The sequence below is a fragment of the Pelophylax lessonae genome (assembly GCF_965119305.1).
Source record: "Pelophylax lessonae genome assembly, chromosome: 12".
Classification (NCBI taxonomy): Eukaryota; Metazoa; Chordata; class Amphibia; order Anura; family Ranidae; genus Pelophylax; species Pelophylax lessonae.
The window spans coordinates 2184272-2207270 of record NC_138779.1 but is presented as its reverse complement, the minus strand read 5'-3'; the positions used below and the strand labels follow the sequence as shown (position 1 = coordinate 2207270).

The 22999-nt window shown below is 47.1% G+C and overlaps 1 protein-coding gene across 2 annotated transcripts; it reads right to left on the bottom strand.

Annotated features, from left to right (window-relative positions):
- Positions 1-410: 410 nt before the first annotated feature.
- On the bottom strand, positions 411-13837 carry LOC309567942 (uncharacterized protein). Of its 2 annotated transcripts, none has more exons than XM_082273491.1 (5): positions 13708-13837; positions 5134-5229; positions 3409-3472; positions 2699-2802; positions 411-825 (listed from the first exon to the last, which is right to left on the bottom strand). In XM_082273491.1, the coding sequence occupies exons 1-5, from the start codon at positions 13762-13764 to the stop codon at positions 757-759; spliced, it is 390 nt and encodes a 129-aa protein (XP_082129617.1). In that variant the 5' UTR covers positions 13765-13837; the 3' UTR covers positions 411-756. The 2 variants fall into 2 exon arrangements, with proteins under 2 accessions (XP_082129617.1, XP_082129618.1); XM_082273492.1 differs by having other exon boundaries at positions 411-822.
- Positions 13838-22999: the final 9162 nt, after the last annotated feature.

Sequence of the window (22999 nt, the reverse complement as noted above, 5' to 3'; positions counted from 1 at the left end):
AAGTAGTGGTCAAGCATCAACTAATGAGGTATACGGTTATATAATGACAAGAAGACTGTCTATCCTCAGAAATCTCCGCCATACACACTTCCATAGTACATTAGGATACAGAGAAACAAAATTTACATAAAGAACCTTAAAATTTCCCCAAACTTCTGCTTTTTTTTTTTTTTTTGCACCACAAACTATATAGTGAACAATAATCTGAGAGTCCAAAGATCTATACAGAATGCCCAGCTTTCCCTTCCGGGGATCTCTTTGGCCTTCTTTGCATATGAAGAACGTTCTATTCTAAACACCGTTATATTACAAGAAGGCAGCTTCACTCCCAACACACGCGGCTCTCCGCCCACTCCCAACACACGCGGCTCTCCGCCCACTCCCAACACACGCGGCTCCCCGCCCACTCCCAACACACGCGGCCCCTCCCCTGCCCGCCGCTTCATAGATGGACAGAGAAATCAAGCAAAGCTTTACCAACCACTGAAAACAAAAAAAATTCAGATCTTTTTTTTTTTTTTATTGTAGCAATCAACCAGTACAAACAAAGCACCAATAAATAACATTTTACAAAATAAAACCTTAGCGCTATCTTGGCGGTGATGATGGTAAAGGTCCTCTAGTGCATGTGGGTTTACAGTATATAAAAATTCATCGTCCCGTAAAATGTACAGATATAAAGCACGTCCTCTACAAGTTAAAGTCAACCATGTCACTTAAGCTATAAAATGTCTGGGATGGGGGGAGGGGATGGAATTAGGCGGACTCTTTCACTTCTGTGGAATCTCCGTTTTCTGTCTTCTGTTTTTTAACTTCGGTTTCCTTCTAGAAGAAAAAAAATAAACAGATAGAGGGTGAGAAAAGGCAAATACAAATCTGTTCTAAGCAAAGCAGGTCCTCAGTGACAGCACATTGTGTTTATATTAGAGACCACTGGGGGGCGCAGAGCTCAGAAATGATCATTGTGCCCCCCATCCAGTGGTCAGGTCCTCAGTGACAGCACATTGTGTTTATATTAGAGACCACTGGGGGGCGCAGAGCTCAGAAATGATCATTGTGCCCCCCATCCAGTGGTCAGGTCCTCAGTGACAGCACATTGTGTTTATATTAGAGACCACTGGGGGGCGCAGAGCTCAGAAATGATCATTGTGCCCCCCATCCAGTGGTCAGGTCCTCAGTGACAGCACATTGTGTTTATATTAGAGACCACTGGGGGGCGCAGAGCTCAGAAATGATCATTGTGCCTCCATCCAGTGGTCAGGTCATCAGTGACAGCACATTGTGTTTATAGGAGAGACCACTAGGGGGCGCAGAGCTCAGAAATGATCATTGTACCCCCATCCAGTGGTCAGGTCCTCAGTGACAGCACATTGTGTTTATAGGAGAGACCACTAGGGGGCGCAGAGCTCAGAAATGATCATTGTGCCACCATCCAGTGGTCAGGTCCTCAGTGACAGCACATTGTGTTTATATTAGAGACCACTGGGGGGCGCAGAGCTCTGAAATGATCATTGTGCCCCCATCCAGTAGTCAGGTCCTCAGTGACAGCACATTGTGTTTATATTAGAGACCACTGGGGGGCGCAGAGCTCTGAAATGATCATTGTGCCCCCATCCAGTAGTCAGGTCCTCAGTGACAGCACATTGTGTTTATATTAGAGACCACTGGGGGGCGCAGAGCTCTGAAATGATCATTGTGCCCCCATCCAGTAGTCAGGTCCTCAGTAACAGCACATTGTGTTTATAGGAGAGACCACTGGGGGGCGCAGCACTCAGAAATGATCATTGTGCCCCCATCCAGTGGTCAGGTCCTCAGTGACAGCACATTGTGTTTATAGTGGAGACCACTGGGGGGCGCAGCACTCAGAGATGATGATTGTGCCCCCATCCAGTGGTCAGGTCCTCAGTAACAGTACATTGCAATCAATGGATAGACCAGTGTGGGGGGGGTGTAAAGTTTATAAATGATCGTTATGTGCCCCGTCTAGTCAAGAGTCCCCCCACAAACCAGTGACAAAGGTAGCTGGAAAGCTGAGCGATCCACTTACTGCAGCAATCCGGGGGTAGAGGTCTCCCCATAACGCTGCCCCCACCTACAACACCAGGGAGAGTTGCATCTATTGTGGGAGGAGCAAATATGGGATACTAGAGCAGAACACTGTATTTATGTATTTGGGGTACTTGTATACTGCCTACCAGATCCGGGACAAGGTCATCCAGTGCCCAGGGCAAGGATGCCAAACTGCCCTCCCACTTCACTTAGGGTCAAGGTACCCCCTATACCTCCAATAAACCATTGCGCTCAGGGTAACCGTCCCTCCTGCCCACCCCTTGTCCTGACACCGCTAACTACACACATCAGTCTCCGTCATCAATGCAAGGTTCCAATCTCACACCCATACTGGGGCCAATTTACCTACCAGTATGTTTTTGGAGTTTGGGGGGAAACCGGAGTACACAGAGGAAACCCCCGCAGATACAGGCAGAACATGCAAACTCCAGGCAGGTAATGCTGTGGTTGGGATTAGCCAATACTGGAGAACTAGAAGTCTCAGCCTACCCAGGGGATGTATGTATGCCTGCACTCCTCTAGGGGGCGATACCTATGACAGAACCCGCTATCAGGTGAGCAGATGGTCAGACAGACGCCCTCCACACTCCATGACTGACTCCCATTCTGCCCCGTATTTTTTCCTTACCTCTTCTTCTTCTTCTGCTGCACGTTTCACAGGATGTCCATCAGATTCAGTCTCATCACCTTCCTCCTCCTCTTCTTCATCTTCACCCTCACCCTCTCCTTCTACTGGAAGAACAAAGAGAGAGATTAACAACCAACCAATCACAGAAATGCAAGATCTCATTACCTCCTTCCCACCCGCCTTTTACATATTACCCGGGGGGGGGGGGGGGAAGGATCGTTGATCATGTGACTACTGTCATAGTGATCCCATGATTGGAGGCTGGTCACATCAGCTACTAGATCTGTAGCCGGGTCTGAGAGAGCGCCCTCAGCAGGTAAGCATTGGTTGTCCAGCAATAGAGAGATAGAGATAGATAAATAGATGATAGATAGATAGATATGAGAGATAGATAGATATGAGAGATAGATAGATATATAGATATGAGAGATAGATAGATAGATAGATATGAGAGATAGATAGATAGATAGATAGATAGATAGATAGATAGATAGATAGATAGATAGATAGATAGATAGATAGATAGATAGATAGATAGATAGATAGATAGATAGATAGATAGATAGATAGATAGATAGATAGATAGATAGATAGATAGATAGATAGATAGACAGATCATATAGTGGGGATGAAAGCTTCCATCTGAGCTCTTTGGACACAAATGTTTTGCACGGTAACAGATACAATAAATAGAAAGAACACAAAGTTACCTTCATCCTCCTCCTCTTCAGCATCCTCGGGGTTATCTTTGCTGTGTTCTGTACCGTTCTCCTCCTGGAAGGGAAATGATTATTAATTGCTGCACTGCTGTCTCCCTGTATCCTTCCCCCGCCCAGTCTCCCTGTATCCTTCCCCCGCCCCAGTCTCCCCGGGAACCCTTCCCCGCCCAGTCTCCCCTTAGGCTTCCCCGCCCAGTCTCCCCTTAGGTTTCCCCGCACACTTCCCTGTACCCTTCCCCGCCCAGTCTCCCCTTAGGTTTCCCCGCCCAGTCTTCCTGTATCCTTCCCCGCCCAGTCTCCCCTTAGGTTTCCACACCCAGTCTCCCCGGGAACCCTTCCCCGCACCCAGTCTCCCCTTAGGTTTCCCCGCCCAGTCTCCCCGGGAACCCTTCCCCACCCAATCTCCCCGCACCCTTCCTTGCCGAGTCCCCCCCATAATATTCCCTGCAGAGTCCCCCCCGTACCCTTCCCTGCAGAGTCCCCCCAAAACCTTTCCCTGCCAAATTACCCCCCGTAACATTCCCTGCCGAGTCCCCCCGTTCCCTTCCCTGCAGAGTCCCCCCGAAACCTTTCCCTGCCGAGTCTCCCTGTACCCTTCCCAGTCCCCCCGTATGCTAATTACCCACATACATTACATACAGGGGAACTGTCTGCAAATATCAAGGATCCAGACATAAAACACAAAAACATGGTGCCATTCACCTCTGTAGCTATATTACTGTGAAGAAATTATTACTTGGAGTTCACATCACAGGCAGTGCATCTTTCTATGAGACAAAGAATCTCGAATAACCCCCCCCCCCATTATAAACATATAGTATATCAGGGGTCGGGAACCTTTTTGGCTGAGAGAGCCATGAGCACCACATATTTTTTAATATAATTCGGTAAGAGCCATACACTATATTTCAGGGGCTGGGAATCTTTATTTAATTATATTCATATTCATGGCCCGCAACTATACAGTGAGTAATTGTAGCCGTGTGAAAGTGCCTGGAGCCTGGTCGGGAAGAGAGAAGAGCAGGCAGGTATGCAATGAGGCCGGAGTGGTGAAGCGCCTGCAGGCCTGTGAGTGATGGAGGCGAGTATAGGCCCTGAGAAAATGGCGGCCGGCCGCTGAAGGCCTCAGAGGTGGATGTGAGAGGCAGCTCCCGCGGGTCCCCGGGTGTCGGAGGGGAAGGAGATCGTGTCTGTCGGGGCAGAGGGAGCGGATGGCAGGTCTCCTTACCAGGCGGTGATTGCCAAGGCCCTCAGATGCACAGCACACGAGCCGGAAGTGGTATCGCGAGTAGGCCGTGGGGTCCGTAGCGCGGTAATCCAGTCACCCAGAGACGAACTGAGGGTAGCGGTGGGTAGCCCACAAAGTGTACCGTCGGTGGGTGCAGAAATATCCTTGGCACCGGGCACAGCTATGCGGATGGCACTGGATTGAGTGGTAGACGCGGCGGAGCTCTGGGACTACACGTCCAGCGCGGCTCACGTCCGGACACGCCCTCCTTTATTAAAGATTTGTCTGCGAGCCAGATGGAGCCATAAAGAGCCACAGGTTCCCTACCCCTGTAGTAGATGATCACTGTCTGGTCTGTTGTGATCTTTGAGAAGTAATATTACATTAGTATCGTCTAGAGTGGTTGGTCCAACTTCTGGGTACAGGGCCCTTTAAGAGCTACAATCACCCCCCCCCCCCCCACAATGTAAATAAATAGAATGACTCACGGTTCCGTTCTTCACTTTCTCGCTCCCGTTCTCTTTCTTTTCTTTCTTCTCTTTCTTCTCCGGCTCCTCTACTACTTCCTTCTTCTCTTTAAGATCCTAGAGTCAGGAAAACAACCAAATCCCACCAATGAGACAATCGTGTACAATCCCACCAATGAGACAATCGTGTACAATCCCACCAATCAGACAATCGTGTACAATCCCACCAATGAGACAATCGTGTACAATCCCACCAATCAGACAATTGTGTACAATCCCACCAATGAGACAATCGTGTACAATCCCACCAATCAGACAATTGTGTACAATCCCACCAATGAGACAATCGTGTACAATCCCACCAATCAGACAATGTATATAAATCTGTAAATAATTCTGATCAATGATGAGAACGGTAATAGGCATGTGTAGAACATGATGTGAGGGGTAATAATGTACATTGCATGACTGTAGTACAATGTAAGCAGTAATCACAATCCATAGTACACTGCAGTGTGTAGTAGATTGTATGGTGTGTAGTAGATTGTATGGTGTGTAGTAGATTGTATGGTGTGTAGTAGAGCTGGATGATTCTGCATTAAAATGAGAATCACAATTCTTGGCAGAACATCGCCTTTTACATTATACTAAAAAATTGGGCAAACTTTACTGTTTCGTTTTTTTTAAATTCATTAAAGTGTATTTTCCCCCCAAAAAACTGGATTTGAAAGACTTCTGCACAAATACAGTGTGACATAAAATATTGCAAAGATCAACATTTTATTCTCTGGGGTCTCTGCTATAAAATATATACAGTATATCACAAAAGTAAGTACACCCCTCACATGTGACAACACTGAAGAAATGAGACTTTGCTACAATGTAAAGTAGTGAGTGTACAGCTTGTATAACAGTGTAAATTTACTGTCCCCTCAAAATAACTCAACACACAGCCATTAATGTCTAAACCGCTGGCAACAAAAGTCAGTACACCCCTAAGTGACAATCTCCAAATTGGGCCCAATTATCCATTTTCCTTCCCCGGTGTCATGTGACTCGTTAGTGTTACAAGGTCTCAGGTGTGAATGGGGGGCAGGTGTGTTACATTTGGTGTTATCGCTCTCACTCTCTCATACTGGTCACTGGAAGTTCAACATGGCACCTCATGGCAAAGAACTCTCTGAGGATCTGAAAAAAAGAATTGTTGCTCTACATAAAGATGGCCTAGGCTATAAGAAGATTGCCAAGACCCTGAAACTGAGCTGCAGCACGGTGGCCAAGACCATACAGCAGTTTAACAGGACAGGTTCCACTCAGAACAGGCCTCACCATGGTCCACCAAAGAAGTTGAGTGCCGTGCTCAGCGTCATATCCAGAGGTTGTCTTTGGGAAATAGACGTATGAGTGCTGCCAGCATTGCTGCAGAGGTTGAAGGGGTGGGGGAGGGGTCAGCCTGTCAGTGCTCAGACCATACGCCGCACACTGCATCAAATTGGTCTGCATGGTTGTCATCCCAGAAGGAAGCCTCTTCTAAAGATGATGCACAAGAAAGCCCACAAACAGTTTGCTGGAGACAAGCAGACTAAGGACATGGATTACTGGAACCATCTCCTGTACTCTGATGAGACCAAGATAAACTTATTTGGTGTCAGATGGTCTGGGGCTGTATGAGTGCTGCCGGCACTGGGGATCTACAGTTCATTGAGGGAACCATGAATGCCAACATGTACTGTGACATACTGAAGCAGAGCATGATCCCCTCCCTTCAGAGACTGGGCCGCAGGGCAATATTCCAACATAACGACCCCAAACACCTCCAAGACAACCACTGCCTTGCTAAAGAAGCTGAGGGTAAAGGTGATGGACTGGCCAAGCATTTCTCCAGACCTAAACCCTATTGAGCATCTGTGGGGATCCTCAAACAGAAGGTGGAGGAGGGGAAGGTCTCTAACATCCACCAGCTCTGTGATGTCATCATGGAGGAGGGGAAGAGGACTCCAGTGGCAACCTGTGAAGCTCTGGTGACCTCCATGCCTAAGGGGGTTAAGGCAGTGCTGGAAAATAATGGCGGCCACACAAAATATTGACACTTTGGGCCCAATTTGGACATTGTCACTTAGGGGTGTACTCACTTTTGTTGCCAGCGGTTTAGACATTAATGGCTGTGTGTTGAGTTATTTTGAGGGGACAGTAAATTTACACTGTTATACAAGCTGTACACTCACTACTTTACATTGTAGCAAAGTCTCATTTCTTCAGTGTTGTCACATGAAAAGATAGAATAATGTGAGAGGTGTACTTACTTTTGTGAGATACTGTATGTATATATAATGATTGGGGGTTCTAAATAATTTTCTAGCAAAAAATACGGATTTTAACTTAAGCAACAAATGTCAGCAAAAAATACGGATTTTAACTTAAGCAACAAATGTCAGAAAAAAAGTTTAGTCTTTAAAAGGTAAAACTGCCCTCATTAATAGCAGGAAGTTCATTCCTTTGATGTAAAAGAAGGAAACGATACATTGTAACAGACCTAACAATGTTGATAAATGTTTGCTGGAGGCTCTTTTTTTCTTTTGACATCTGAGAGTGAGCAGAGAACGGCTCTGTATGAATGGAGGAAATGCGATTTTTTAACGATTAATTGTGCAGCTCTAGTGTGTAGTAGTAAATTGCACAGTGTAATATATTATACAGAATGTAGTAGTAGATTGCTATGGAGTGTAGTAGTTAGTAGATTGCACGGTGTATAATACATTGTAGGCTGTAGTAGATTGTATGGAGTGTAGTAGTTACATTGTACAGTGTGTAGTAGTAGATTGTATGGAGTGTAGTAGTAGATTGTACAGTGTGTAGTAGTAGATTGTATGGAGTGTAGTAGTTAGTAGATTGCACGGTGTAGTAGATTGTACAGTGTGTAGTAGATTGTACAGTGTGTAGTAGATTGTACAGTGTGTAGTAGATTGCACGGTATAGTATATTGTACAGTGTGTAGTAGTAGATTGTATGGAGTGTAGTAGTTAGTAGATTGCACGGTGTAGTACATTGTACAGTCTGTAGTAGTAGATTGTACAGTGTGTAGTAGTAGATTGTACAGTGTGTAGTAGATTGCACGGTATAGTATATTGTACAGTGTGTAGTAATAGATTGTACAGTGTGTAGTAGTAGATTGTATGGAGTGTAGTAGTTAGTAGATTGCACGGTGTAGTAGATTGTACAGTGTGTAGTAGTAGATTGTACAGTGTGTAGTAGATTGCACGGTATAGTATATTTTACAGTGTGTAGTAGATTGTACAGTGTGTAGTAGATTGTACAGTGTGTAGTAGTAGATTGTACAGTGTAGTATATTGTACAGTGTGTAGTAATAGATTGTACAGTGTGTAGTAGTAGATTGTATGGAGTGTAGTAGTTACATTGTACAGTGTAGTAATAGATTGTACAGTGTGTAGTAGATTGCACGGTGTAGTAGATTGTACAGTGTGTAGTAGTAGATTGTATGGAGTGTAGTAGTTAGTAGATTGCAGTATATTGTACAGTGTGTAGTAGTAGATTGCACGGTGTAGTAGTAGATTGCACGGTGTAGTAGTATATTGTACAGTGTGTAGTAGATTGTACAGTGTGTAGTAGTAGATTGTATGGAGTGTAGTAGTTAGTAGATTGCAGTATATTGTACAGTGTGTAGTAGTAGATTGCACGGTGTAGTAGTAGATTGTACAGTGTGTAGTAGATTGTACAGTGTGTAGTAGAATAATAAATCTAATAGTAATAGTAGATCGCACGATGTTATACACAGCGTCTCATTAGCCGTCTGTCTCTATGGCTATAAACGGATCGCAGAGAACAGAGGCGGAGGGCGGGGAGTGGGAGGGGCGGGGAATACATGAACATCTGCCACAGCATGACTGCGCACGCGCGCTCCCGTGTCCTTTCCCCTCCTGGGGCGACCGCGCGGAAAAACAAAGAGCGCCTCGCTCCACCACCTGGCAGTCCGCGCGCTCCCGTAGAAGGGATTTGAAAAAGAAAAAAAAAAAAAAAAGCCCGACCGCTCCGCCCACTCGCTTCTCTCCCATCCCCGGGCGCGCGTATCGCCCTTCCCGCCGTTTCCCTCCTCCATGTGTTTGATGTAGATGAGAATAGATCGGGGGAGGGGGGACACAGATGGGGAGGAGGGGAGATACAGGTGGGAGAGAAGAGGAGAAGAGAGGTGGGAAGGAGGAAGAGAAGAAAGGTGGGGGAGAGGAGAAGTAGAGGGGGGAGAGTAGAGAATAGGAGAGAGGAAGGGGAGAGAGAATAAAAGAGAGGGGGGAGAGGAGAATAGAAGAGAGGGGGAGGAGAATAGAAGAAGAGAGGGGGGAGAGGAGAGGAGAATAGGAGAGAGGGGGGAGAGGAGAATAGGAGAGAGGGGGAGAGGAGAATAGAAGAGAGGGGGGAGAGGAGAGGAGAAGAGAGGGGGGAGAGGAGAATAGGAGAGAGGGGGAGAGGAGAAGGGGGAGAGGAGAGGAGAATAGGAGAGAGGGAGGAGAAGAGAATAGGAGAGAGGGGGAGAGGAGAAGAGAGGGGGGGGGGGAGAGGAGAATAGAAGAGAGGGGGAGAGGAGAAGAGAGAGGAGGGGGGGGAGAGGAGAATAGGAGAGAGGGGGAGAGGAGAAGAGAGGGGGGGAGAGGAGAAGAGAGAGGGGAATAGGAGAGAGGGGGAGGAGAATAGGAGAGAGGGGGGAGGAGAATAGGAGAGAGGAGAATAGGAGAGAGGAGGGGGAGAGAGGAGAATAGAAGAAGAAGGGGGGGAATAGGAGTGAGAATAGAAGAAGAGAGGGAGAAGAGGGGAGGAGAAGAGAAAGGAGGGGGGAGAGGAGAATAGAAGAGAGGGGGAGAGGAGAAGAGAGAGGAGGGGGGGGAGAGGAGAATAGGAGAGAGGGGGAGAGGAGAATAGGAGAGAGGGGGGGAGAGGTGAATAGGAGAGAGGGGGGAGAGGGGAGAGGAGAATAGGAGAGAGGGGGAGAGGAGTAGAGAGAGGGGAGAGGAGAAGAGAGAGGAGAATAGGAGAGAGGGGGGAGGAGAATAGGAGAGAGGGGGGAGGAGAATAGGAGAGAGGAGGGGGAGAGAGGAGAATAGAAGAAGAAGGGGGGGGAATAGGAGTGAGAATAGAAGAAGAGAGGGGGGAGAGGGAGAGAGGGGAGGAGAAGAGAAAGGAGGGGGGAGAGGAGAATAGAAGAGAGGGGGAGAGGAAGAGAGGGAGGGGGGGGAGAGGAGAATAGGAGAGAGGGGGAGAGGAGAATAGGAGAGGGGGGGAGAAGAGAAGAGAGAGGAGGGGGGGAGAGGAGAATAGGAGAGAGGGGGGAGAGGAGAAGAGAGAGGGGGGGGAGAGAATAGAAGAAGAAGAGGGGGGGGAGGAGAAGAGAGGAGGGGGGAGAGGAGAATAGGAGAGAGGGGGGAGAAGAGAAGAGAGAGGAGGGGGGGGAGGAGAATAGGAGAGAGGGGGGAGAGGAGAAGAGAGAGGAGGGGGGGAGAGGAGAGAGGGGGGGGGAGGGAAGAGGAGAGGGGGGGAGAGGAATAGGAGAGAGGGGGGGAGAGAGGGGGGGGAGAAGAGAAGACACAGGTGGGAGAGGAGAGAAAACATTGCAACGTCATAAATAACAACACAGAGTATAGGGAGCGATATATACATCATCATATATATATATATATATATATATATACAGCGCATGGTATAGGAGATATACACATCATATATACACATGATATATACACAGCGCACCGATCTGTACAGTGCATGCTATAGGTGAGCGCTATGCGGTGATCTCCATCCCAGTATAGGGGGCACTATGGGGGGGGGGGGGGTCAGGTGATGGAAGAATTGCCCTCGGAGGAGGGGGGGGGGGGTTACTCTCCTCGGTATAGAGGGGGTGTTATGGGGGATCACCCTTCTCTTTCGGGGTGCCCTCTCTGTATAGCGGAGTGTTGGGTGCCCCCATATCATCATCCCCGGGAGCTTCCGCACACCGAGTACCGGAGAACTGGGGGGTAGAATGTGCGGGGAATACCGGAGGGGTCATTATTCTGGACTATCACACCGGAGCGGGGGGAGCCGACAGGTGAAGGCGGGAAGTCAGTGGACAGGTGAGGTGACAGGAACCCCCCTCCCCCCTTCTCCTCACACAGCCCGGTGTCCGGTCCTCACACACTCCGGTTTCCTCTCACACAGCCCGGTGTCTCCTCACACACTCCGGTGTCTCCTCTCACACAGCCCGGTGTCCGGTCCTCTCACACACTCCGGTGTCCTCTCACACACTCCGGTGTCCTCTCACACACTCCGGTGTCCTCTCACACACTCCGGTGTCTCCTCACACACTCCGGTTTCCTCTCACACAGCCCGGTTTCCTCTCACACACTCCGGTGTCTCCTCACACACTCCGGTGTCCTCTCACACACTCCGGTGTCCTCTCACACAGCCCGGTGTCTCCTCACACACTCCGGTGTCTCCTCACACACTCCGGTGTCTCCTCACACACTCCGGTGTCCTCTCACACACTCCGGTGTCCTCTCACACACTCCGGTGTCTCCTCACACACTCCGGTGTCCTCTCACACACTCCGGTGTCTCCTCACACACTCCGGTTTCCTCTCACACAGCCCGGTGTCCTCTCACACACTCCGGTGTCTCCTCACACACTCCGGTGTCCTCTCACACACTCCGGTGTCTCCTCACACACTCCGGTGTCTCCTCACACACTCCGGTGTCTCCTCACACACTCCGGTGTCCTCTCACACACTCCGGTGTCTCCTCACACACTCCGGTGTCTCCTCACACACTCCGGTGTCCTCTCACACACTCCGGTGTCCTCTCACACACTCCGGTGTCCTCTCACACACTCCGGTGTCTCCTCACACACTCCGGTGTCTCCTCACACACTCCGGTGTCTCCTCACACACTCCGGTGTCCTCTCACACACTCCGGTGTCTCCTCACACACTCCGGTGTCCTCTCACACACTCCGGTGTCTCCTCACACACTCCGGTGTCTCCTCACACAGCCCGGTTTCCTCTCACACAGCCCGGTGTCTCCTCACACACTCCGGTGTCTCCTCTCACACAGCCCGGTGTCCGGTCCTCTCACACACTCCGGTGTCCTCTCACACACTCCGGTGTCCTCTCACACACTCCGGTGTCTCCTCACACACTCCGGTGTCCTCTCACACACTCCGGTGTCCTCTCACACAGCCCGGTGTCTCCTCACACACTCCGGTGTCTCCTCACACACTCCGGTGTCTCCTCACACACTCCGGTGTCCTCTCACACACTCCGGTGTCTCCTCACACACTCCGGTGTCCTCTCACACACTCCGGTGTCTCCTCACACACTCCGGTTTCCTCTCACACAGCCCGGTTTCCTCTCACACACTCCGGTGTCTCCTCACACACTCCGGTGTCCTCTCACACACTCCGGTGTCTCCTCACACACTCCGGTGTCTCCTCACACACTCCGGTGTCTCCTCACACACTCCGGTGTCCTCTCACACACTCCGGTGTCTCCTCACACACTCCGGTGTCCTCTCACACACTCCGGTGTCTCCTCACACACTCCGGTGTCTCCTCACACACTCCGGTGTCTCCTCACACACTCCGGTGTCTCCTCACACACTCCGGTGTCTCCTCACACACTCCGGTGTCCTCTCACACACTCCGGTGTCTCCTCACACACTCCGGTGTCTCCTCACACACTCCGGTGTCTCCTCACACACTCCGGTGTCCTCTCACACACTCCGGTGTCTCCTCACACACTCCGGTGTCCTCTCACACAGCCCGGTGTCCTCTCACACACTCCGGTGTCCTCTCACACACTCCGGTGTCTCCTCACACACTCCGGTGTCTCCTCACACACTCCGGTGTCCTCTCACACACTCCGGTGTCTCCTCACACACTCCGGTGTCTCCTCACACAGCCCGGTTTCCTCTCACACACTCCGGTGTCCGGTCCTCTCACACAGCCCGGTGTCTCCTCACACACTCCGGTGTCTCCTCACACACTCCGGTGTCCTCTCACACACTCCGGTGTCTCCTCACACACTCCGGTGTCTCCTCACACAGCCCGGTTTCCTCTCACACACTCCGGTGTCCGGTCCTCTCACACAGCCCGGTGTCTCCTCACACACTCCGGTGTCTCCTCACACACTCCGGTTTCCTCTCACACAGCCCGGTGTCCTCTCACACACTCCGGTCATCTCACACACTCCGGTGTCCGGTCCTCTCACACACTCCGGTGTCCTCTCACACACTCCGGTGTCCTCTCACACACTCCGGTGTCCTCTCACACACTCCGGTGTCTCCTCACACACTCCGGTTTCTCCTCACACAGCCCGGTTTGCTCTCACACAGCCCGGTGTCCTCTCACACACTCCGGTGTCTCCTCACACACTCCGGTTTCCTCTCACACAGCCCGGTGTCTCCTCACACACTCCGCGGAGGGGGGGTCACCTCACACAATGGAGGGGGGAGTTCTCCGGTTTCCCGCCTCTCCTCACCTCACAGACGGTTCCTCTCCTCCAGCCAACAAGACATTGGGGTACGGGGGGGGGAGGGGGTAAGGTGGTTCTCGGACTTACCTTGGCGGAGGGAACCTCGGCGGGGGCGGTGGTGGTGTCTACCTCTGTATCTGCCATGATTCCCGGTGGAGCGGAGAGAAGAATAGAGCGCGGAGAATACGGAGGATGAAATCTGACAGAGTCTGAGGTGAGGAATGAAACCACCGGAGCGCCGAGAGATAATTAAATACAAACTACGGCGGGGCGGGGATATGCAGATGTAGTCTCCTCTCACTGGCTGGCGCGGGGCTCCTGCTCAGAGCTGGTTGGAGTAGGCGGACGCCTGTTAACGCTCCTGGGCCCGCCCCCGTGCAGTTGCCTTGGCGCTGGAAGCGCGATTGGTTAAAATGAAAAGGGGATTTTACGCCCCCTGTGTTCCCTGTGTTGGAAGTGAGAAGAGATGCTCGGGCGCCTTGATTGGCTGGCGGGGAGGCTGGATGAATGTGAGGACCCCGCCCCTTTTGTCATCATCATCAGGAGGATGGTTAGTGGCTGGTACCCCGGGCTCCGTCCTCCGCTTCCTATTGGCTGGTACCCCGGGCTCCGTCCTCCGCTTCCTATTGGCCGGTTCTCCGAGCTCCGTCCTCCGCTCCCTATTGGCTGGTACCCTGAGCTCCGTCCTCCGGTCCCTATTGGCTGGTACTCCGAGCTCCGTCCTCCGCTTCCCATTAGCTGGTACTCTGAGCTCCCTCCTCCGCTTCTTATTGGCTTAATGACTAGATATAATAATATATCAATCATATATAATGTTTATATAAAAATCGTCTATAATAATAATAATAATTTATTGATCCTGTATTATAATAATTATATATAAGTTCTGTATAATAATAATAATATGTAAATTGTGTATAATAATAATAAAATAATCCTGCATAATAAATACTATATAAATCCTTTATAATAATAATATAAATGATGCATAATAATATATCAATCAAAGGTAATATTATATATATAAATTGTGTATAATAATAATAATAATAATATGAATTTATTAATCCTGTATTATAAAAAATAATAATATATAAATTCTGTATAAGTATAATATTAATATTAATAACATATAAATCCTGTCTTATAATAATAGTAATAATAATTATAAATCCTGTATAATAATAATAATATATTAATCCTGTATAAAAATAATAGTAATAATAATTATAAATCCTGTATAATAATAATAATAATAATATAATAATCCTGCCTAATAAATACTATATAAATCCTGTATAATAATAATATAAATGATGCATAATAATATATCAATCAAAGGTAATATTATATATATAAATTGTGTATAATAATAATAATAATATGAATTTATTAATCCTGTATTATAAAAAAATAATAATAATATATAATTTCTGTATAAGAATAATAATAATATTATATAAATCCTGTATTATAATAATAATAATAATTATAAATCCTATATAATAATAATATATTAATCCTGTATAAAATAATAGTAATAATAATTATAAATCATGTATAATAATAATAATAATAATAATAATAATAATAATATAATAATCCTACATAATAAATACTATATAAATCCTGTGTAATAATAATATAAATGATAAATATAATATATCAATCATATATAATATTATATATAAATCATGTATAATAATAATAATAATAATAATAATAATAATATGAGTTTTTTAATCCTGTATTATAATAATAATATATCAATTCTGTATAAGAATAATAATAATGTTAATATTAATAACATATAAATCCTGTATAATAATAATAATAATAATAATAATATATTAATCCTGTATAAAAATAATAGTAATAATAATTATAAATCCTGTATAATAATAATAATAATATAATAATCTTGCCTAATAAATACTATATAAATCCTGTATAATAATATTATAAATGATGCATAATAATATATCAATCATATGTAATATTATATATATATATATATATATATATATATATATATATTGTGTATAATAATAATAATATGAATTTATTAATCCTGTATTATAATAATAGTAATAATAATTATAAATCCTGTATAATAATAATAATATATTAATCCTGTATAAAAATAATAGTAATAATAATTATAAATCCTGTATTATAATAATAATAATAATAATAATATATTAATCCTGTATAAAAATAATAGTAATAATAATTATAAATCCTGTATAATAATAATAATAATAATATAATAACCCTGCCTAATAAATACTATATAAATCCTGTATAATAATAATATAAATGATGCATAATAATATATCAATCAAAGGTAATATTATATATATAAATTGTGTATAATAATAATAATATGAATTTATTAATCCTGTATTATAAAAAATAATAATAATATATAATTTCTGTATAAGAATAATAATAATATTATATAAATCTTGTATTATAATAATAATAGTAATAATAATTATATATCCTATATAATAATAATATATTAATCCTGTATAAAATAATAGTAATAATAATTATAAATCATGTATAATAATAATAATATAATAATCCTGCATAATAAATACTATATAAATCCTGTGTAATAATAATATAAATGATGTATAATAATATATCAATCATATATAATATTATATATAAATCATGTATAATAATAATAATAATAATAATAATATGAGTTTTTTAATCCTGTATTATAAAAAATAATAATAATATATCAATTCTGTATAAGAATAATAATAATATTAATATTAATAACATATAAATCCTGTATAATAATAATAATAATGATAATAATAATATATTAATCCTGTATAAAAATAATAGTAATAATAATTATAAATCCTGTATAATAATAATAATAATAATATAATAATCTTGCCTAATAAATACTATATAAATCCTGTATAATAATATTATAAATGATGCATGATAATATATCAATCATATGTAATATTATATATATATATATATATATATATATATATATATATATATATATATATATATATATATATATATATATAAATTGTGTATAATAATAATAATATGAATTTATTAATCCTGTATTATAAAAAATAATAATATATAAATTCTGTATAAATATAATATTAATATTAATAACATATAAATCCTGTATTATAATAATAGTAATAATAATTATAAATCCTGTATAATAATAATAATATATTAATCCTGTATAAAAATAATAGTAATAATAATTATAAATCCTGTATACTAATAATAGTAATAATAATATAATAATCCTGCATAATAAATACTATATAAATCCTGTATAATAATAATATAAGCGATGCATAATAATATATCAATCATATATAATATTGTATATAAAGCGTTTATAATAATTATAATAAAATTAATTTATTAATCCTGTATTATAATAAAAATAACAATAATAATATATAAGTTCTGTATAACAATAATAATAATATTAATAGCATATAAATCCTGTATTATAATAATAATAATTGTAATATATTAATCCTGTATAAAAATAATAATTGTAAATCCTGTATAATAACAATAATAATCCTGCATAATAAATACTATATAAATCCTGTATAAAAATAATACAAATTAGGTGTAATAATATTAATAATAGTAATAATAATATTAGTAATATAAATCCTGTATAACATAAGTAATAAAAAATCTGGATTTTTTTGGTACAAAATGGCCTAAACCCCTCAAATCACAATGAGGAGGAATGTACTAAGACTAGGAGGGGGGGGGGGGGGGGTGTACAAGGCAACCAATCAGTTTCCAGATCCAGATTTTTCAGTAAGGCTCTGAAAATGAAAGCTGGAATCTGATTGGCTGATTGGTTGTCATTACACAGTGACCCCAGACCTTTTAAATCCCCCCATCACAGAGGACTGGGTAGAATACCATCACTGGAGTGGGGGCTCATATCACCTGGAGGTGGGGGCTCATGTCACCTGGGGGGTGGGGGCTCATGTCACCTAGGGGTTGGGGGCTCATGTCACCTGGTGGGTGGAGACTCGTGTCATCTGGGGGGCAGGGGCTCATGTCACCTAGGGGGTGGGGGCTCATGTCACCTGGGGGGTGGGGGCTCATGTCACCTAGGGGTTGGGGGCTCATGTCACCTGGGGGGTGGGGGCTCATGTCACCTGGGGGGTGGGGGCTCATGTCACCTAGGTGTTGGGGGCTCATGTCACCTGGGGGGTGGGGGCTCATGTCACCTAGGTGTTGGGGGCTCATGTCACCTGGGGGGTGGGGGCTCATGTCACCTAGGGGGTGGGGGCTCATGTCATCTGGGGGGGTGGGGGCTCATGTCACCTGGGGGTGGGGGCTCATGTCACCTGGGGGGTGGGGGCTCATGCCACCTGGGGGGTGGGAGTTCATGCCACCTGGGGGGTCGGGGGTCATGTCACCTAGGGGGTGGGGGCTCATGTCACCTGGGAGGTGGGGGCTCATGTCACCTGGGGGTGGGGGCTCATGTCATCTGGGGGTGGGGACTCATGTCACCTGGGGGGTGGGGGCTCATGTCACCTAGGGGTTGGGGGCTCATGTCACTTAGGGGGTGGGGGTTCATGTCACCTAAGGGGTGGGGGGCTCATGTCATCTGGGGGTGTGGGGGCTCATGTCACCTGGGGGTGGGGGCTCATGTCACCTGGGGGGTGGAGGCTCATGTCACCTGGGGATGGGGGCTCATGTCACCTAGGGGGTGGGGGCTCATGTCACCTATGGGGTGGGGGCTCATGTCACCTGGGGGTGGGGGCTCATGTCACCTAGGGGGTGGGGGCTCATGTCACCTGGGAGGTGGGGGCTCATGTCACCTGGGGGTGGCTCAAGTCACTGAGGGGGTGGGGGCTCATGTAACCTGGGGGGTGGAGGCTCATGTCACCTGGGGATGGGGGCTCATGTCATTAGGGGGTGGGGGCTCATGTCACCTATGGGGTGGGGGCTCATGTCACCTGGGGGTGGGGGCTCATGTCACTGGAGTGGGGGCTCATGTCACCTGGGGGGTGGGGGCTCATGTCACCTGGGGGGTGGGAGCTCATGTCACCTAGGGGGTGGGTTCTCATGTCACTAGAGTGGGGGCTCATGTCACCTAGGGGGTGGGGGCTCATGTCATTTGGGGGTGGGAGCTCATGTCACCTAGGGGGTGGGGGCTTATGTCACCTGGGGGGTGGGGGCTCATGTCACCTGGAGGGTAGGAGCTCATGTCACCTTGGGGGTGGGGGCTCATGTCACTTGGGGGTGGGGGCTCATGTCACCTGGGGGTGGGGGCTCATGTCACTTGGGGGTGGGGGCTCATGTCACTAGAGTGGGGGCTCATGTCAATAGAGTGGGGGCTTATGTCACCTGGGGGGTGGGAGCTCATGTCACCTTGGGGGTGGGGATTCATGTCACCTGGGGGGTGGGGGCTCATATCACCTAGGGGGTGGAGGCTTATGTCACCTGGGGGTGGGGGCTCATGTCATCTGGGGGGGGCTCATGTCACTTGGGGGTGGGGGCTCATGTCACTAGAGTGTGGGCTTATGTCACCTGGGGGGTGGGACTCATGTCACCTGGGGGGTGGGACTCATGTCACCTGGGGGGTGGGGACTCATTCCAACTGGGGGAGGGGCTCCCATCACCAGGAGGTGGGGCCCATTTTACTGGGAGGTGGGGCTCATATTACAAGGGGGTGTGTACACACCGCTGTACACAGATCCACCCCCCCCCCCAATTGATTCTATATGGATTGGTCTCTCCATCTGCACTGGAGACCATTATCACCAAGAAGGACAGTGAGGGGGAATCCCACAGGTCAGAGTGTCCCCTGAACAGGAAGTGAGGGTAAATCTCCCAATGGGGGACACCTGTTCCAGGAAAAACTAGAAGGGAACGTCCCCGTACTTTGGGAGATTTCCTCTCACTTCCTGTTGTGTCACTGGGACAGGAAGTGAAGGAAAATTTCCCCCAAGAGGACACTGGGAGGAAAAAGTAACCCGTTGGGGTCTATATCTGGATCAGTGTTTTGGGGACACTCGGGAATACACAGAAAGATGAAGGGGGGGGGGGGGTAGAAGGGGAGGAGGGGCATCATATTACAGGTTACTGAGACTGTACAGGGAGGACCCTGGATGGAGGGGCCCATCCATGGACACCACCCCTTCCATCTGTCTGTTATGGTGGGGAGGAGGGGTTCATTCTGTCTCTTATGGGGGAGGGGTTCAGTCTGTCTCTTATGGAGGAGGGGTTTATTCTGTCTCTTATGGGGCAGGGGAGGGTTTATTCGGGGGAGGGATTAATTCTGTCTCTTATGGGGAGGGGAGGGTTCATTCTGTCTCTTATGGGGGGGGGGGGGTCATTCTGTCTCTTATGGAGAGGGGAGGGGTTCATTCTGTCTGTTTTTGGGGGGGGGGATTATTCGGTCTGTTATGAGGAGAGGGGGTGGGGCTCATTCTTTCTGTTATGGGGGAGGGGATGGGGCTCATTCTTTCTGTTATGGGGAGGGGGATGGGCTTTATTCGGTCTGTTATGGGGGGAGGGGGTGGGGTTCATTCTTTCTGTTATGGGGGAGGGGGGTGGGGCTCATTCTTTCTGTTATGGGGGAGAGGGATGGGGCTCATTCTTTCTGTTATGGGGGAGGGGGGTGGGGCTCATTCTTTCTGTTATGGGGGAGGGGATGGGGTTCATTATTTCTGTTATGGGGGAGAGGGATGGGGCTCATTCTTTCTGTTATGGGGGAGGGGGGTGGGGCTCATTCTTTCTGTTATGGGGGAGGGGATGGGGTTCATTATTTCTGTTATGGGGGAGAGGGATGGGGTTCATTCTTTCTGTTGTGGGGGAGGGGGATGGGGTTCATTCTTTCTGTTATGGGGAGGGGGTGGGGCTCATTCTTTCTGTTATGGGGGAGGGGGATGGGGTTCATTCTTTCTGTTATGGGGAGGGGGGTGGGGCTCATTCTTTCTGTTATGGGGGAGGGGGATGGGGTTCATTCTTTCTGTTATGGGGGAGGGGATGGGGTTCATTATTTCTGTTATGGGGGAGAGGGATGGGGTTCATTCTTTCTGTTGTGGGGGAGGGGGATGGGGTTCATTCTTTCTGTTATGGGGGAGAGGGATGGGGTTCATTATTTCTGTTATGGGGGAGGGGGGTGGGGCTCATTCTTATTGTTATGGGGGAGGGGGATGGGGTTCATTCTTTCTGTTATGGTGAGGGGGGTGGGGCTCATTCTTTCTGTTATGGGGGAGGGGATGGGGTTCATTCTTTCTGTTATGGGGGAGGGGGATGGGGTTCATTCTTTCTGTTATGGGGAGGGGGGTGGGGCTCATTCTTTCTGTTATGGGGGAGGGGATGGGGTTCATTCTTTCTGTTATGGGGGAGGGGGGTGGGGCTCATTCTTTCTGTTATGGGGGAGGGGGATGGGGTTCATTCTTTCTGTTATGGGGGAGGGGATGGGGTTCATTCTTTCTGTTATGGGGAGGGGGGTGGGGCTCATTCTTTCTGTTATGGGGGAGGGGGATGGGGTTCATTCTTTCTGTTATGGGGGAGGGGGGTGGGGCTCATTCTTTCTGTTATGGGGGAGGGGATGGGGTTCATTCTTTCTGTTATGGGGAGGGGGGTGGGGCTCATTCTTTCTGTTATGGGGAGGGGGGTGGGGCTCATTCTTTCTGTTATGGGGAGGGGGATGGGGTTCATTCTTTCTGTTATGGGGGAGGGGGTGGGGCTCATTCTTTCTGTTATGGGGGAGGGGGATGGGGTTCATTCTTTCTGTTTTGGGGGAGAGGGATGGGGTTCATTCTTTCTGTTATGGGGAGGGGGGTGGGGCTCATTCTTTCTGTTATGGGGGAGGGGGATGGGGTTCATTCTTTCTGTTATGGGGGGGTGGGGCTCATTCTTTCTGTTATGGGGGAGGGGGATGGGGTTCATTCTTTCTGTTATGGGGGAGGGGGGTGGGGCTCATTCTTTCTGTTATGGGGGAGGGGGATGGGGTTCATTCTTTCTGTTATGGGGGAGGGGGATGGGGTTCATTCTTTCTGTTATGGGGGGGGGGTGGGGCTCATTATTTCTGTTATGGGGGGAGGGGGATGGGGCTCATTCTTTCTGTTATGGGGGGAGGGGATGGGGTTCATTCTTTCTGTTATGGGGGGGGTGGGGCTCATTCTTTCTGTTATGGGGGAGGGGATGGGGTTCATTCTTTCTGTTATGGGGGAGGGGGGTGGGGCTCATTCTTTCTGTTATGGGGGAGGGGGATGGGGTTCATTCTTTCTGTTATGGGGAGGGGGTGGGGCTCATTCTTTCTGTTATGGGGGAGGGGGATGGGGTTCATTCTTTCTGTTATGGGGGAGGGGGGTGGGGCTCATTCTTTCTGTTATGGGGGAGGGGGTTCATACTTTCTGTTATGGGGGAGGGGGATGGGGTTCATTCTTTCTGTTATGGGGGAGGGGGATGGGGCTCATTCTTTCTGTTATGGGGGAGTGGGATGGGGTTCATTCTTTCTGTTATGGGGGAGGGGGATGGGGCTCATTCTTTCTGTTATGGGGGAGTGGGATGGGGTTCATTCTTTCTGTTATGGGGGAGAGGGATGGGGCTCATTCTTTCTGTTATGGGGGAGAGGGATGGGGTTCATTCTTTCTGTTATGGGGGAGGGGGATGGGGTTCATTCTTTCTGTTATGGGGGAGTGGGATGGGGTTCATTCTTTCTGTTATGGGGGAGGGGGATGGGGCTCATTCTTTCTGTTATGGGGGAGGGGGGTGGGGCTCATTCTTTCTGTTATGGGGGAGAGGGATGGGGTTCATTCTTTCTGTTATGGGGGAGGGGGATGGGGTTCATTCTTTCTGTTATGGGGGAGGGGGTGGGGCTCATTCTTTCTGTTATGGGGGAGGGGGGTGGGGTTCATTCTTTCTGTTATGGGGGAGGGGGGTGGGGCTCATTCTTTCTGTTATGGGGGAGTGGGATGGGGCTCATTCTTTCTGTTATGGGGAGGGGGTGGGGCTCATTCTTTCTGTTATGGGGGAGGGGGGTGGGGTTCATTCTTTCTGTTATGGGGGAGGGGATGGGGTTCATTCTTTCTGTTATGGGGGAGAGGGATGGGGTTCATTCTTTCTGTTATGGGGAGGGGGGTGGGGCTCATTCTTTCTGTTATGGGGGAGGGGGATGGGGTTCATTCTTTCTGTTATGGGGGAGGGGGTTCATACTTTCTGTTATGGGGGAGGGGGTTCATCCTTTCTGTTATGGGGGAGTGGGATGGGGCTCATTCTTTCTGTTATGGGGGAGGGGGTGGGGTTCATTCTTTCTGTTATGGGGAGGGGGATGGGGCTCATTCTTTCTGTTATGGGGGAGGGGGTGGGGTTCATTCTT